The 16,993-nt window shown below is 54.5% G+C and overlaps 2 protein-coding genes across 10 annotated transcripts in view; both read right to left on the minus strand.

Moving 5' to 3' along the window:
* PPP1R37 (protein phosphatase 1 regulatory subunit 37) overlaps positions 1 to 9,004 on the minus strand; it is a 45,025-nt gene extending 36,021 nt beyond the window's left edge. For both annotated transcript variants that reach the window (XM_060083351.1, XM_060083350.1), the window contains exon 1: positions 6,662 to 9,004. In XM_060083351.1, the coding sequence (XP_059939334.1) occupies positions 6,662 to 6,863 (202 nt within the window). In that variant the 5' untranslated portion in view covers positions 6,864 to 9,004. The remainder of the gene's footprint in view (positions 1 to 6,661) is intronic.
* A 70-nt stretch (positions 9,005 to 9,074) lies between these two features.
* On the minus strand, positions 9,075 to 16,993 carry GEMIN7 (gem nuclear organelle associated protein 7). Of its 8 annotated transcripts, none has more exons than XM_060083354.1 (4): positions 16,899 to 16,993; positions 12,940 to 13,046; positions 12,446 to 12,621; positions 9,075 to 9,857 (listed from the first exon to the last, which is right to left on the minus strand). In XM_060083354.1, exon 4 carries the CDS (start codon positions 9,847 to 9,849, stop codon positions 9,463 to 9,465), a length of 387 nt encoding a protein of 128 aa, XP_059939337.1. In that variant the 5' UTR covers positions 9,850 to 9,857; positions 12,446 to 12,621; positions 12,940 to 13,046; positions 16,899 to 16,993; the 3' UTR covers positions 9,075 to 9,462. The 8 variants fall into 8 exon arrangements, 7 of the variants coding, with proteins under 7 accessions (XP_059939337.1, XP_059939336.1, XP_059939340.1 ...); XM_060083353.1 differs by lacking the exon at positions 16,899 to 16,993 and adding an exon at positions 16,559 to 16,887; XM_060083357.1 differs by lacking the exon at positions 12,940 to 13,046 and having other exon boundaries at positions 12,446 to 12,517.

Raw genomic sequence — 16,993 nt, forward strand, 5'->3', positions numbered from 1 at the left:
TTCTTCCCAGACCCCTAACACTGGCATTCACTAAATGAGAGGCTGCTCACACATTTGGCCGGGATGTACTGAGCGCCTACCATGTACCGACACTGGGTAGCACACGAGGAACTTGGGCCAAGGGTCAGAATAAGGACCCGATGCTGAGGACAGGGAAGCTGCGCGAACCTCCCAGGACTCCCAAGCTGTCCAAGAACCACGGCGAGCCCCTCCTGAGTGCCAGCCAGCTGGGCCCTTCACTCAGTCTGCTTCTCATCCCTCCACTACCCGGCGAGGCTGGAATCATCATCTCCGTCTTACAAAGGGTTATGGGTTCAAGATGAAGAAACTATACAGCATGCAGAACTGGATGCAGCAACTTGCCGAAGCTCACACAGCCGGGACACAGGGACGAAGAGCGCAGGCCCTGCAGCCAGACTGCCTGGGTTTGAATCCCAGCTCCCCGCTGCCTGGCTTTGTGACGACCTCAGGCAAGTGACCTCGCCTCTCTGTGCTTCTATTTCCTCATCTACAAACCAGAAAGAATAGCACCTACCTCCTGGGCGGCTGGGAGATGTAACAGAGATACAGACTCAACCCAGCAATGGGCACGTGGGAGCAGCGAGCGGTGACTGCTAGGGTCACCCGGAGAGCAGGGACTTCGGCCTGGGCCCCTCTATGCTCGACCGCAGCAGGCTGCCGGCCCAAATCACATTTCTGCAGTTCCCGCAAGTCCGACACTTCAATTCGCTCTAAAACAAGTCTATGAGGCCAACCCCAGCCAACCCCCGAACTGAGGTCTGGAAGGCAGCCCTGGGACTGAGTGCTGAGTGGATGAGCTGAATCAGGGGCCCTCAGCAGAAGGACAGCCAAACCTGGCCATCTGGGGAGCTTTCTAGAAACACAGATTCCTGGCCTCCATTCCCAGAAGCTGCCTCAGTCACGGCCAGCCCAGCCCGGAGCGTCTGGCTCCATGCTTCTTAATACGTTTGCAGCCAAATGCCTGTGAGAGACAGGAGACGCCTGCCTCCCAGAAACATGCGCTCACACCGCCGACGACCCCCCGGATGACCGTGTGCCGAGCGCCCTCAGTGAGGGGACCCCGTGGGGCCCGAGAGCTCCTCCTCGGGGCGCTGAGGGAGAGCCCCGTCCAGGCACAGGCCAATCAAGTCCTCCCAGAAGCTTTCTCCCAAATGCCGCGGCGGCACATGAGATCCGTCGGAAAGCCTCACTCTCCTGCCACTCATCGGCCCGTCTGGCGCCCCGAGCCCTCCTGGGCGCCAGGCAGAGGTCACAGAGGTGACTCCCGTGGTCTTCGCCCTTGAAGTGGGAAACACGATGAGAACACAAATAAAGTGCAGTGGGTGGAAGGAAGGAGGGTGGCCCACCTGAGCCCCAGGGCGTGGAGGGCCCGGCCTGGCGAAGCAGGCGCTCCTCACACAGGCCCGTCCACACAGTCGGGTCCCCACGGGGCAGAGGGCCGGGGAGCCGGGCCGTTCTACAGAGGGGACTGGGGCTCAGGGGGCAGCTGTAACTTGTGGACAGTCATGGCCAGCGTCTGAGAGGCTGCAGCTAATGTTCTGAGTCTCGACTCTTGGTGCCCTTGCTGCTTCCCAGGCTGGGGGAGGGCCGAGACAGGCTGATCGAGTTTCAGCTCAGAGAGACCGGGCAACTTGCCCAGAGTCACCCAGCTTGTAACGGACAGGATCATCCCTGTCAGGGATGTCGGGGCACTCGTCTCAGAGGAGTAGGCCTCTGAAGGACAGACAGCAGGGTTCTGACGAGGGCAACGCTGGGGGAGACACAGCCCTGCACCGGGGGCGCGGGGGGGACGCCGTTATCGCACTTAATCCTCACCACCCTAAGAGGAGGTAGTAATGTCAGCTGTATTTTATAGAGAGAAAAACCACAGACAGAGAGAACAACTGCCCAAAGTAACCCGGCAGAGTCCACGTGCCAACACTGGCAGTAGGAGGTGAGGTTGGGCCCACGTGGAAATCTGGGCGAAAGCATCAAAGCCGCCCCCCAAGACCCCACTCCCTCCGCCCCAGCAAGACCGCCCACCACTTAGGCTAAAACGAGCCATTAACTAGTAAGAGAGCCTCTTCCCACCACTGACAGGTACCTTCTCACCAGTCCAACCAGTTTCAAGGACTAAATTTGCAGCATGGGTTTCAACGAGAACAAACAGTAAGGCATTTATTTCCATCCTCTCCGATCGCCATTTAAGAACTTCATGGCCTGTGTACACAGAGCTGGTTCACTTTGTTATAAAGCAGAAACTAACACACCACTGTAAAGCAATTATACTCTGATAAAGATGTTAAAAAAAAAAAAATTCATGGCCACTGTCCCCACCACCTCTCCCCCCTCCCCCCGCAGCCTCGAAGCTTGGGCGGCTAGAGGTGGGCACGTTCCGGCCCCCTGCACCTTGCAGACACCTCCACTTCACAGGAGGAACTTCCTGGTGGGCACAACTCCCCTACCCCCACTCCAGGACAGACTCCGCAGGCTGGAGGTCAGGGAGCGGGGAATGAGTCATGAGCGGGACTGGAGGGAGGGGAGACAGCCTCCGGTCATGTGCTCTCCGATGCCTGCCTTGCAAACCCCACGTCTCCTCCCCACACGGCGTTCAGCTGGGACTGGGGAGACAGCTGAGCCTCAGGTCATTCTTGCAGTTTGGTCTGAAGAGTTCCTGGTACACAACCGGCCCTGGTCCTCAGAGGAGCTGGGAACACAGGGCCTGCCGCCAGGGGACTGGGGGGCGGGGGCGTGCACCAGGCCAGCCCCTCCTCCACTGGCATCCACTTCCACCCCCCCAGGGAGAGTGGAGCGCACCCGTGCCCAGCCTGGCAGTACTGAGGCAGCCTCCTCCCCAGCTTCACGTCCCTTCCACTCGCAACCGGCTTGCCACAGAGACCCTGCCCCACCAGGTCCATGCCCTCCATTCAGATATCCTGGGTGGTCAGCAGGGCAGGGATCACAATTTCACAGATGAGGAAACAAACAAGCTCAGCAAGAATAAGTGCCTTGCTGGAGCCACAGCATGCTGCGGCCAGGGCTGGCCTGGAAGCGCACCCTGGCTAGATGGACCCCAAGTATGGCCTGGCCTCACCCCTTCCAAAACGGTTGCACACATGCCCCTGGCGCTCATTCAACCATGATAACTGTTGTGTCTTTCGAGGGGCTGAGCAGAAACGAGGACAGTGTCTATCCCCCCATTCCAGCAGGTGAGAGAGACCACCAAAACGAAATACATGTGCGGTGACAGCAGATGGCCTTTAGTGCAACGAGAAAATAAGCAGGCCCCTGGCACTGGGGGCAGGCGGGGACACCAGGTGACATGGGAGCCAGGGAAGGCCCTTCTGAGTGCTGGGCCAGGTTGAGCCTCTGCAGGCCTGAGACCCTCCTGCACCATCTCCCTCCTTCAGATGTCTGGTCTCCAGGAATCCCCCAACACGTGACCTCTGACAGGGCCTGATGGGGCTCTTGCCTTAGGCAGACACCCCCAGAGGCTCCCACCCAGCTGGGCCACCACCTAGTCTCAGTCCCAGCCCTCCTCCACCCCAGTCAGAGGCTGTGTCAGGGCCTAGCTGAGCTCTCCTCCCAGGGCAAGGCCCTGCTGAAAGGGCGCCCTGTGCTGGGGCCCCACTTCCTCTAGTGGCTGCTTGCTCCCAGCTCCCAGATCCCAGCTCCTGCACCTCCTGGCTCAGGCCAGTTCTCCAACTCTGCTATGGAGAACAGCTTCTGAAGGCCCTCCCTTCCAACTCAGATCCGCCAACTCCTCCCTCACCCTTGGCCTTGGGGTCGTGTCACCACAGCAGGCCCCAGAACGACTCCTTCCTCACGCTTCCCACTAGGGCCACAGCTCAAATGACACCCCCTGTGCTTTCCCACAGTTTACAGATCAACTCCCAACAAATCTCCTGCCCCTCCTCCAAGTCTGGCCGGCTCCTCCCTGAAGCCCCCAGCCAAGATCCTTGGCTCTCTCAACTAGGCAGTCCCTTGGCCCGACTTGCCACGGCCTGGGGGGCGAGCCTCCACCTCCCTCAGTCTCAGGCCAGCCCACCCCTCCACTGTCCTCCTCAGGCACTGCCAGGCCCGCCAAATCCCATCATCCAAACTCACCAACTTCACCAACGACCCCTCCTCTGCCTGGGGCCCAAGATCACCCAACTCCTTCCCTGTCAGGTCAATTGCAACCCCTCTCCTCGGCCCAGACGGACCAACTCTCCCAGCCGAAAATATGGATCCATTTCTCATGTCATCACCTCTCCACCTCAGACCCACCGACTCCTCCAGAGTGTGAGTCCACAGCCGTCCTGGCCGTCCCTCCCTAAACTCCCAGGAATGAGAGACTCCCCCAGCCCGTGAGCTATCACCACCTCCACCCCTTACGGGGGGCGGGGGGGGGCAGACCCCTCAGCGACCATCCTCATCCTCTCAACCCCTCCCAGCCAGACGCCAACTGACCCTCTTTCTCGACATTCTTCCCACCCTCCCGCCCCCCCCCACCGCAAACTCCTTCACTGCATCTCCACAACTGCCCACAAGAGAAAAAAAAAAAAAAACAACGACAACAAAAACAAAACCGGACTGAATCTGCCTGGATAACAGCAGCTGCTATTTATGTGGCAGGAACTTACAAGGACGGTCTTATTTAATCCTCACAACTACTCCCCAGTAGAAATTAGCACCTCCATTTGCAGAGAAAGAAACAGGAGGCTCAGAGAGGAAAAATGGCTTCTCCAAAGCCCAACAGCTGGTAACACAAAGCTGTTCCTCTTCTGGGAACCTGCAGACCAGAAACTTTCCCCCACTCCCAACCCCTCCCCGCGCCAGAATCTCCAACTACGCTAAAGCCCACAAACGGAACATCTTCCCTTCCCCTTGCCCCGAGCCCACAAATGGACCACCATTCTGGCCCTCTCCTGGAAGCCTGTGAAGCAGAAACATCCAGGCCCCAGCTCCGTGAACCAACTCCTCTAGGCTGGCCCCTAAAATGATCAGTAGCACCTAACATCTCCCCTAAAATGACCAACAATACCTGCAACTTTATGAAGGCTCATCCTGGCCAATCACTTTCCACACACGATCTTATTCAGTCCTCTCTGAGACCCTGTGACATAGTATTCGCACCCACGTACAGATGGGAAACTGAGGCTCCGAGGAGTCAGGTACCCAGCCTGAGGTCATGCTTTGGGTAAATGGGAGTCAGGAGTGAACTGGAGCACCGGCTCATCACCATCCTCCTCTGCCTCTCCAGGTCTTTCCCGCTTCCTGCTGGGCTCCCTGGACTGGATATCATGCTGTAGCCGAGGCCCATTCCAACTCTTCCCTTCCTCAGCCCCAGTCCCCCAAGCCCTCCAACCCAAAAGTGCCCACCTATTCCCGGGGCCAAGAGCCCAGGGACTGGGCTGGCTCCCAAGGCCAAGGATTTTAAATTAACCACCGTCTCTTTAACAATAAATGGCCAAGATGGCACTTATGGTGGTTCCCCGTGTGTTCAGCTTCCAGTTCCCACGTCTCCCACTCTCACATCAAAGCCACAATTCCTCCACTGCCCACAGACTAGCAACAGTTCCTCCTCTCTCCCCAGGGCCAACAGACCAACTTCTGTAGAGCCGGGGCCAGGCTGAACCCTCTCTTCGCGGGCTCCATCCCAGCAAGGCTGCCAGACCTGGCCAGGACTCAACACTGCCAATCCACCCCTGAAGCAACTTTCCACCTTCCCAGCCCTATGGATCAAACACACTCTTCCAACTGCCCTTTTCAGTTTCAACACTGAGCCGACCTTCTCCAGAGGACACACAGCCCATGGACTTGCTCTCTCTCCCCACACCTCAGGCCACCAAACTTCTTCAATGCTCTCACCTTCAACTGACTGGCAACTCCAATTCCCCAATGCTTCCTCAGGGGGAAAAAAAAAAAAACACCCTCCTAGAGCCAGGCTCCAAAGTTTCTATGCTCCTGAATGACTGACAATGCTTTGCTTCCCTTTTTTTTGGGGGGGGGGGAGAGGAAAAGGAGGCACGCAGCGACTTTTCTTCTTAATGCCAAGACTGAATATCTCCTCTGTCTTGCCGACCACCAACTCTGCTACTTTTCTGGCAAGTTTGTTTACTTTGACTCCCTTTTCCCAACCCCAGGATCTACTGACTGGTCTAGAGCCATAATCCAGGTTTATTCCTTTTCCTTCTTTCACCCAAGGAAGTGAACCACATGACCATCCCTTGCCCCGAGGCTTGCAGACCAGCAACTTAACCTTTCCGTCCCCAAGGGCCCATCAAACTCCTCCAACTGCCCTTTCAGCGCCAATGCTGACCCACTCTTCCTCCCCTGACTGCTCTATCCTTCTCTGGGAAACTATAAACTCAAAGACTACCGCACTCCTAATCTCCCAAGCCACCAAACTTTCTTTGATTGTTCACCGTTTCAATTCCTAAAAAGATCACCTTCAGCGTCCCTTGCGGGGGGGGGGGGGGGGAGTAGCATAAACCAGCTACTTTTCACCTTCCCAACCCAACAGCCACCTCTTCTCTAACACTCTCCAGCTCTAAACTGACGACTGTCTCCTTAAATCATCATTAGGTGCAACTTATTGAGCTCCACCTCTGTGCTGGGGTCTGCACTGACTCCCAGGTCCCCCACAAGCCCGCCTCCACGCTCCAGCCGTAGCTACCGTGTCTCCAGGGGTCTTTGGGTTCCACAGCTCCGGACACGATATCTTCGTCGGACGGGAACGTGACGCGCTTGGCCGCAGCCTTGAGGCGCCCGTCGGCCGGGGGCGATGCGGGACTGGGAGACGGGGCCTCGGCGGGGGCCTCTTCTGCTTCGCCGTCCGCGCCCGGCCCGGGCGGCGCCTCCTGCGGCGGGACCTCCATCGCCGCCGCCGCCTCCTCACGGGGGCCCTGGGGACATGCCCCGGGCCCCGGACTTGTCTCTCCGGGCCCTCCCGCCGTCCCGGGGCATGGGCTCAGCCACTGCTTCAGGCGCCGCCTCCGTCCGCTCTCCTGGTCGTCGTAGTCGTCGCCGCCGGGTGCTCGAGAGCGCCTCCCCCGAGCCCCGTGCGCGCCTGCTCGTTCGCAGCCGCACTTTCGTTAAGGGCCGGTGAGCCCGCCGAGTACCCAGAAAAGCAGAAAAGCAATTTAAGTTATTTGCAGGTAGAGTTGTCTCGTGCGTTGTTAAAGGGGGCAAACAAAAGGCAAAAAGAGACACAGGAAAAAGAAACGTGAGCAGTGAATCTGCAGAGCCGGAACTGCAGAATATGAGGGGCGGGGCGAGGTGGACGCCGTCTCCCAGAGCAGCGCGCAAGCGCGAACCTGAGCCGCCCCCCACCCCGCCTCCCCGCTTTAATCTAGATAACTAACGTTTAGGCTCTCACACATTCGTCACGAGCTCAGGCACGGAGAAAGGAATGGAGTTGATAGAAATAAAAATATCTGCTTGCTGGGGCTAGGCCAACTGGTAAGGAGAGAAGTAAAGAGATGGAGAACTTGAAAGGGAAGGCGACAGAAGCTATGTTGAATATATGAGTACAGGTGATGGATGCGGACAGAGGGACCATCTGCCTGCAGACGAAGCCAGTCCCCACTTGCTGGTTAGTCTCTAGCCTTCCATTTGCAATAACCCTCTGTATTTGGATAGCGTTGTATAAAATACAATTTAAATTTTTAAATTGAAATAGGAGCCCATAAGGAATATTATAGCCCTGATTTAAGTTTTTAAAAAAACTGAACGAAGGAAGAAATGCCAAAAGCAAGGGACCAATCTGCCAACCAAAATACCGGGCGATGGACCAGGTAGATCACGGAGCCAGTAGCGAACTAGCACGAACTCAAGCCACGCCCCCACAAGGGTTCGATTCAGTCGCTTAGTATTCGCATCCGCACTTTCTCCACGCTATCCCAGCCCAACAGGCAACTCGGGGAAGGAGGAGCTAAAACCAAAAAAGGATACATGGGGAGGAGCAGGCGACATCGTTGCTTAGGCAACTCGAAGCTAGGCCCAGGAGTCGCCAAAGGTAACTCTGTGAATGGACATATGGGAGCTGAGGCTCTCCACATGCTTCATTCAACTTCACTGGCCACCGCACTTTGACGACTGAGGAACAAAGCAAATCTCATCTATATTTAATGGAATCTTCACTTACCTTCTTAAATAGATGGGACTACAAAGGGGGCAGAAATTACTTTTTAAAAGTAAGTCTGGGCTTCCCTGGTGGCGCAATGGTTGAGAGTCCGCCTGCCGATTCAGGGGACACGGGTTCGTGCCCCGGTCCGGGAGGATCCCACATGCCTTGGAGCGGCTAGGCCCGTGAGCCATGGCCGCTGAGCCTGCGCGTCCGGAGCCTGTGCTCCGCAGCGGGAGAGGCCACAACAGTGAGAGGCCCACGTACCGCAAAAAAAGAAAAAAAGTAAATCTGCTGCGGGAATTCCCTCGCGATCCAGTGGTTAGGACTCGGCGCTTCCACTACAGGGGGCAAGGGTTTGATCTCTGGTCCGGAATCTAAGATCCCGCATGCCGCCCGCGGCGGCCAAATAAATAAATAAATAAAAACAAATCTGCTGAAAAACTACTAGTAATGGGGCTAAGTAAAGCGAGTGATACGGACGGCCACGCTACACAGCTGGGGTGAAATGGAGAAAGGGCAAAGTTTCACCCTAACCCTTAATCCTCTGCCTTTTCCCAGTGGTGCCGCCACACAGGGTTAGACGGGTCCCAACCAGTCCCCGGATGGGCGGGGAAGCGAATCTACCCACCCAGAGGCCAGGCAATAGGAGGAGCCCTTGCGCGTAACCACGTGACCCAATGCGAGCCGCACAACTCGCTACGGACATTCTAGACCACCCGAAAAAGAAACGAAGTCCAAATCTCCCAAGTCTGGCATCTAGGTCGCTCCAGCGTTCCCAGAGACTAGCGGGAGGTCCAATCACCACACCTTTATCAGAGCTCCTCCCACTCCCTTGACGTGTCCTCCCCTTCCTGGCCCAGCTCCATGGGATTCAGCCCGTGGATAGCCACCCTTCTACTCCCTAAATCTGGCTCAATCCCTATAGGGTACATTAAAAAAAAAAAAAAAAAAAGGAGGCAGATTTTCCTGGGATAACTGGTACTTTGGCAGGCGGGGAGTATTTCCAGGGTGGCTGAACTTTGCAGCCTCTTCAACAGACAATTTCCCACTAGACAATTTGCCTTCCTTTATTCCCTCTCTCCACCCGGAATCTTCAGGAACGGGCATGAGGCCCGTGCATCTGTACAGTTTAGAGTTCTGTGAGGTACAGCCTTCCTTTCAAGAGGATCTAGAACTCTTGGGGCCGCAGAATTTTACTGTCCCGAGAAGCCAGAGTTGCTTGAAGCTTGGCTCAAAATTCCAAGGGTGTTCCGAACTCTCTGGGGCCCAGAGGGCCAAGCTCAGGAGCATATGGAGACCTGGGAGACTGTGGCTACGCCCAAGGCAGAATGATGAACGCGGTAACATCTTTACGGTTTGAAGGTGTATGAGATAATGTCACTACACCGGAGCAGCGCCTCAGCCTGCACGCCTATCGGAGTCTGCAGCTGCGACACGTAGAAGTTGGCCACGTCCAGGTCAGTGGCTCCGAAGTGGGCGGTCACATGCACACCCTCGTGCAACGTGAAGCTCACCTGGCGCCCCACCATGGCCAGCAGGCTGCGGAGGTAGCGCTCCCGAAGGGCGGCTCGGGCCCGCTGTTCCTGGGATTCCTGAGATTCTTGAGACTCTGGGATTTCAGGAACCACCGGTTTCAGGGGAGCTCTGCGTCCGTCGGGGGCAAAGCCTCGGCTCAAGCCATCAGGGCCCCGGGGGAGCCGGAGCACGGGCACAGGAGTGGTCGGTGGAGTCTGCATTATCCTGGCTGTTGGGTGAAGAAGAGCAGGGAGCCATTATGGGGGGTGTGGGGCTACAGGAAGAGGAAAGCCTGGGAGCAGGGGACTGTCTACCCCACCTCCACTTAACCTGACCAAAACCCAACTCCTGAGTCTCCCTCCTAAAATCTGTGCCACCCCTCAGCCAGTCCCCCTCTTCCCAGGAACTGGCACCACCATTCATGAGGTCCATGACAGCAGGGCCTTTGCCTGCTTTTATCACAGCTTTATCCCCAGTCCCTGGCAATAAAAATATTTGTTGAAAGAACAAGTCCTGGCCTCCTCTCTTCTCTCACACACAGCCCGTCCAATCCATCATGGAATGCGATCTTCCAAACAAATTCCCAGTCACACAGGAGTCAGCTTGAAAGGGCCAAATCCATGAGTCCATACTTACTTACTGTAAATAGATAAATGAAGAAATACATAAAGGGGGAGAGGGAAAAATCCGCATCGTACAGCGGCAGCTAAAATTGTCAGAGGATGCTAAAACTTGTCAGTGAACGTTTCAGAAGGTCCAGGATATCTACAAAGCCTTAAAGTACCTCCCCACAAGATATTCCTTGTAAAGACTAAAGAGTAACTTTATGGTGGAGAAACCTGGTGGACACCACCCTAACTTAGGCATGAAAGCCAACATGTGCAGTAATAGGACAAACAAACACCATGTGCATCCTGATGTGATACACTGACAGGGCACCACTTCTGTGGTATTCCTGCCAAAAACAGATGACCTGAATCTAATCATGAGGCAACTCAAATTGAGGGACATTCTACAAAAAAAAAAAAAAAAAAAAAAAAATTATCCTGTTCTTCGAAAATATCAAGATCATAAAAGACAAAGAAAGAAATACTTGGGCAGGGGCGGGGGTGTGTGTAAGTTCCCTGGTGGTCTAGTGGTTAGGATCTGGCACTTTCACTACAGTGGCCGGGGTTCAATCCCTGGTCGGGGAACTGAAGCAGCCAAAAAGAAAAAAAAAAAAAAAAAAAAAGAAACACTCAGGGGGAAAATATATTTTTTTAATTAAAAAAATATGTGTATATGTATTCACACCCTAATAGTTCTCACTGCCAACATCTCGGTCCAGCCACCGTCACGTCCTGCCTGGACTACTGAAGTCAACTCCTCACTGGACTCCCAGATCCACCTTCACCCCTGCCAGTTTGTCCGCACACACGGCCAGAGGGACCCTGTTAACACCCGAGTCAGATCACAGCCCTCCTCTGCTCGGAGCCCTCCCCTGGCTTCTGTCTTGCTCAGAGTCCAAGCCAAAGTCCTCAAGGCCCTGAGTGCTCCAGATCCTGCCAGCACCCTCGCCGAGTGCAGCACTTACCCTCTCCACCCGGCCACACTGGCCTCCTCGCTGGGCCTCAGGCACACCTGGCGCGGCCCCATGGTGGGCCCTGGTACTTGTGGTCCCCTCTGCCTGTACCTCCTCTCCCCTTCCCTGACCACCCTGCCTTCAAGATCTACCCCTCAGCCCCCTCCATCCAAACGGGCTTCCTCATTCTTTGTCGCACACACCACTCCTGCACATGACGTTGTCTATTTATTTTTCTGCTTTGGTCTTTCTCCCTGCGAGATGGCTGCCTCCCCACAGGCAGTGACCTTGCTTTCTTCACACTGCTGTGCCCCCAGCTCCTGAACACTAAGTGGCACGGGGACCAGGCTCCTTAAATACTGTTTCTGCTGGAATGAATGGAGTGGAGAGTGAGCTCCCAGGCCTGCTTAGCTGGGTGACCTCAAGCAAGAGACAGTTTCCTCTTCCATTGTGTGGAGGAAGGCCACCTTGCCTTGTTATCAGGATTCAACAGGCTCATGCGGGACGGGGCCTATTATGTACTAGGTTCTCCATAGAAGTTACAGTTGAAGACCGACTGTATTAGTATCAGTATTGCTGTGTGACCTAGGGTAAGTTGCTTAAACGGTCTGTGCCTCAGTTTCCCCATCTATAAAATGGGGGTGATAAGAGGACCAACCTGACAGGGTTGTCACAGGGACTAAATGACCTAACAAACGTGCAAGTTAAGCACTGGCCTGGAACATATTACATGCCACTGCACTGAGGTGTTTGGGGGTTTCTTTGGGTTTTTTTGTTGTTGTTGGTTTGGGGGTTTTTTTGTTTGTTTTTGGGGGGTTTGTTTTTATTGAAGTATAGTTGGTTTACAATGTTGTGTTAGTTTCAGGTGTACAGCAGACCGATTCAGTTATACATATATATGTGTATATATATATATTCTTTTTCAGACTCTTTTGTCTTATAGGTTATTACAGAATATTGAGTAGAGTTCCCTGTGCTGTACAGTAGGTCCTTGTTGGTTATCTGTTTTACATATAGCAGTGTGGTGATATGTTAATCCCAAACTCTTAATTCACCCTCCCCGGCCACTGCACTGCTGTTGACTGCGTGCAGGGAGATGCCGGCTTTGTGAGTAGGAGGACGGAGAGAGAAGGATCTACGTTTCAGGCAGCTGCACCCCTCCCCTCCCTGTGGCTCAGCCCCCTCTTCTCTAAAGTGATTAACTGAAGTGACTGACACGCATCAGGCACCCAGCGTCCCATCCCGGGGCCACTCACCGTACAGGGGTGATTGGGATTGTCATCTTTCTTGTGAGGCTCTTCCTGTCTCTGCAGCTCAACTGTCAGCTCCTTGCAAGAAAGGATCCTTCAGAGCAATGGACCAGGGCTTCTCGACTTTGGCACTATTGACACTTGGGCCTGGACCATTCTTTGTCGTATTGTAAGGTGCTGTCCTGTGCATAGGGGTAGGGTTTGGGCAGCATCCCTGGCCTCTACACGCTAGATGCAGGAGCGTCCCCCACCCTTACCCCAAGCTGCAACAACCAAAAATGTCTCCACTGGTGAATACTTTAGTAGGAGAACTACAACACAATAAAGCCATTCAAAAAAAAAAAAAAAAAGATCTCCATATATTACCAAATGTCCTCTGGGGGACAAAAAAAAAAAAAAAAATCTCTGGTTCAGAACCACTGATGCAGACAAACAGATGGACGGTGGGTAACAATGACTACTGAACACATGAACATATTCACAGGCTCACGGACACTCACAGCGGGGCAGTTTGGGCTTCCCTGGTGGCGCAGTGGTTGAGAGTCTGCCTGTCGATGCAGGGGACACGGGTTCGGGCCCCGGTCCGCTGAGCCTGCGCGTCCGGAGCCTGTGCTCCGCAACGGAAGAGGCCACACAGTGAGAGGCCCGCGAACCGCAAAAAAAAAAAAAGTTAGATCCTCCCTCCCAGGAATCTGAACTCCCTCTCCTAGCCTTACTGTCACGCACTCCCCAAACCTCTTTCTGTCCCTGACCCGGATCTTTCCCAGCCCCTGTGTAACTACCTGCCAAGTCCTCCTGATAGGACACCCCCGCTGCTGGCCCAAATCTTATTAGCAGAACATATAGCAAAGGTCAGCAAATCTCCTTTGTAAAGGGCCCAATGGTAAATATTTTAGGCTTCAAGGGCCTGTCTCTGTCTCTGTCACAACTACTTAACTCTGCCAGAGTAGGAGGAAAGTGGCCAGACAATACAGAAACACGTGGAAACATGGCAGTGCTCCAATAAAACCTTACTTATTGGGACACTGATATTGAATTTTATATCCTTTCATGCGCCACAAAAGATTTTGTTAGTTTTTCAACCACTTAAAAATGCAAAACCCACTCTTAGCTCTTGAGCCATATGAGAACCTGCGGCAGGCCACAGCTCATCACCTGGCATAGGGGATGACGGTGTGGTCTGGGGGAGAGCGGGTGGGTCCCAGCCCTCCCACATTCACTACAAGGGGTCTGGGCAGATCACTGCAAGTCTAGGAACAGCCTCCCTGATCCAGTTCCTCATCCGTGAAATGAAACATTAAAAAAAGACCTCCTAGGGCTGTCAGGAAGATCTTTCAAGGGGAGGTTGCTGATCACACAGGCAAAGGATATCCGCAGTGTCCTGGACTCTTTGCTTTCTCTCCCACCCACATCCAACCCTTCAGTCAAGTTTGTCAGCTCCACCCTCAAAAATGCATCCAGAATCTGGGAACTTCTCACCACCCCTACTCTGCCCCTTCCTTGGTCTAGTCACCATCACCTCCCACCTGGACTATTTCAGTAGCCTCCCCCCTGGGCTCCTGGCCTCCACCTTCACCCCAGTCTGTTCCCCACACCGCTGTCAGAGGGATCTTCCTGTTAGAACTAAGTCTGATCACACCCCTCCTCCGCTCAGAGGCCTCCCATGGCTCCTATCCCACCCAGCGCAAAAGCAAAAGTCCTCACGATGGCTACAAGGCCCTATCACCTCTCTGACCTCATCTCCCATCCTTCTACCCTTTGGTCACCGGTGTCAGTCCCTGAAAATGCCAAGAACATTCCTGCCTCAGGGCCTTTGCACATGCTGTTCTTACTGCCTGGAACCCTCTTCCATTTGGGAGACATATATATATTTCCAGATACATGACTCACCTTCCTCCCTTACTTCATTCAGCTCGCTGCTCAAACATCATCTTTACAGGGAGGAAAATAATAGCCCTTTCACCCTGCAGTATCTTTTTTTCCCACAGCACTACCACCTCCTGACAATATGCATTTAGTTGTTTGCCTATGCGCTGTCTGTTCTGTCACAGAACATAAGCCTTCGAGAGAAGGGACATATCTGATTACTTCACAGCTCCATCCCCAGCCCCAATTAGGGCCTGGCAACCAGGGGGAACTCAGTAAACATTTGTGGAAGGATTCACTCCCCCTGTTACCTGAGTGCCTGCTCTTTGCCTGGCCCACGCTGGGTGGTGCTAAAGACACAGCTGGGAGTGAAAGAGCCCAGCCCTGCCCTCCTGGGCTCACAGTCCAGTGGATGACACATACTAGGTCTCCAGACAATGACAACCCAGAGTGGGCAGGGCAGGAATGAAGGAGCCCGGGGGCCTCAGGAGCCCAGAGCAGACACCTGGCCCTGCCTGGGGGATAAGAGGTGGTTTCCAGGAAGAGGCTCAGGAAAGATCTCTCTGATAAGGTTACTTTGGAGCGAAGACCAGAATGAAATGAGGAATTGAGCCATGTGGAGATCTGGGGGGAAAGCATTCCAGTTCGAGGTAGCAGCAAACGCAAAGCCCATGGAAGGGAGACTGAGGCACAGCAAGGAGGCCAGTATGCAGGAGGCTGGGGCAAGGGCAGAATGTGCAGGGGCTTGAGGACTTGGGTCTCTCCCGGGGCTGGTTCTGAGCAGAGGAGGGGCAGGGTCTGACTTCCGGTAATCACAGGATCCCTCTGCCTGCTGCAAGAAAGAATGGACTGTGAGGGCAAAGGGAAAAGCAGACAGCCTGGTGAGGAAGCCACTGCAGTGGGTGGTGTGGAAGATGACAGGTGTCTGGGACAGGGTGGGTGGGGGGGTGGGGGGAGAAGTGATTGGATTAGGCTATCTTTTGAGGGTTGAGAGCCCTCACTATTTGCTAATGGACTGAGCAAAGCCGAGGAAGACTCCCTGGATTTTGCCTGATGGGCAAGACCACAGTGAATGGAATTAATGGGATTGCTACATTTTCATTATCTCACAACTACTGGCTGTGAATGAGATTAAAGGATATATACATTTTCTAATGTATCTGACCACTGCATTCCCAGTTTAGTCAAGGGTCATCAGCTCCCAGGGCTTTCTCCCAACCTAGGTTAACACTTAAGTATTTTAGGAGAAACACTCTCTTCTCTAGGGCTAGTACTTAATGAAGGACTGATGGGAATTATGCAAGTGGCCAAAGAGTTATTATGTTCAATCCCTGGATAAAACAAAATTAAACACGTTTAATTACATGACTAATTAAACATGTTAGTCTTGTTTTCTCCATTAGGGAGGAAAAAAAAAAGATTTGGTCATACCTGCACAAGCCCCATTTTCCCGAAGAGGAAACTGAAGCTGGACAATGCCAAATCATTGACTGGGTGCAAGCTTGTGACTGGCAGGAAAAGGGCGCAAACCCAGGCTGGTCTGATAACAGAGTCAGGGCCATCACCCCTGCCCTATGCAAAAGGGCAGTTTTTTCAGCCAGCATAGGGGAGCCGTTGGAGGTTTGGGAGTCAAGGTGTGACCTGATAAGAAACTGGTTTGAGAAAGGTCACATAGGGTGTGCCAAAGAAGCAAAAGCAGGCATTATCCATTCTCCCTGGGGACCAAGCCTGAGAGTCCTTTATCCTGTCAGTCTCCAAGCCAAGGATTTCCTGCCCAGGTTTCAGGAAAAAATGTCCAAACCCCTTTCCCACTAGAAAAACTAAAGTGCCCATCGCTTTGGTCAATGGCAGGGCCAGGAGATTCACAGACTTCCATCCCTGGGGCCTCAGTGCTCACTTTCTAGAAAATGGGAACGATCCGTTCAGTGGACAGACTAACCCTTCAGTTGCCAGGTAGAGAACCAGCTGAGTTACCAGCTTAACCGAGATACTGACCAGCCTACACCCACCTCATGGGTGGGCCCTGTCTGGATGCAAATTAGTTAAATGGGCCACACACACACACACACACCCCGTGAGGATCGGGACCCCAAACGCAGAATCCCACCTCCCCATCCTCCGCCCACTGGGCTGGTCAGTTTCCTTTCAATTCCGCCCTGGCCACGCATCGCTCTCCTTTTCTTACACTAAGTAGGTCCTCCCGGCCCTCAGGCGTCCACTCCCCACTCCCCCTGGGCTGGACGTTCTTCCCACCTCCCGGCTCAGATTAGGCGAGCGATTCCACTCCAGGAAAGGCGGGAGTCTCAAGACTGCAGCCGTTATTAGTTATAGTATCGTCGTCGTTATTGTTTTCCCGAGGGGGTGCATTCCGCCCCCACCCCCACCCGGGGAGCGGGAATGTGTGCGCTGCTGCGTTCGGAACCAGAGTCCCGGGTGCAGGCGTTCGGGGACCAGAACGTCCCAGTAGCCGGCGTTGCAGGCGCGGACTTGACTCTTGCCGCCACTCCCGGTCTTGCACGCGGGTGGGCGTCCCGGGCCGGTGCCGGGGAACCGGAAAGTGCTCGCGACCCACCAGCAACTATCCCGCACTCACCGAGGTCCGCAGCGGCTGGAGCCCCCACTTCCGCCGGCGCCCCAGCTGCAGAGGCCCGGGCGGGCCGCGAGCCGCCGAGCCTGGGTTCCGCCCGC

This window comes from Mesoplodon densirostris, chromosome 19 (assembly GCF_025265405.1).
Source record: "Mesoplodon densirostris isolate mMesDen1 chromosome 19, mMesDen1 primary haplotype, whole genome shotgun sequence".
NCBI classification, from domain to species: Eukaryota; Metazoa; Chordata; class Mammalia; order Artiodactyla; family Ziphiidae; genus Mesoplodon; species Mesoplodon densirostris.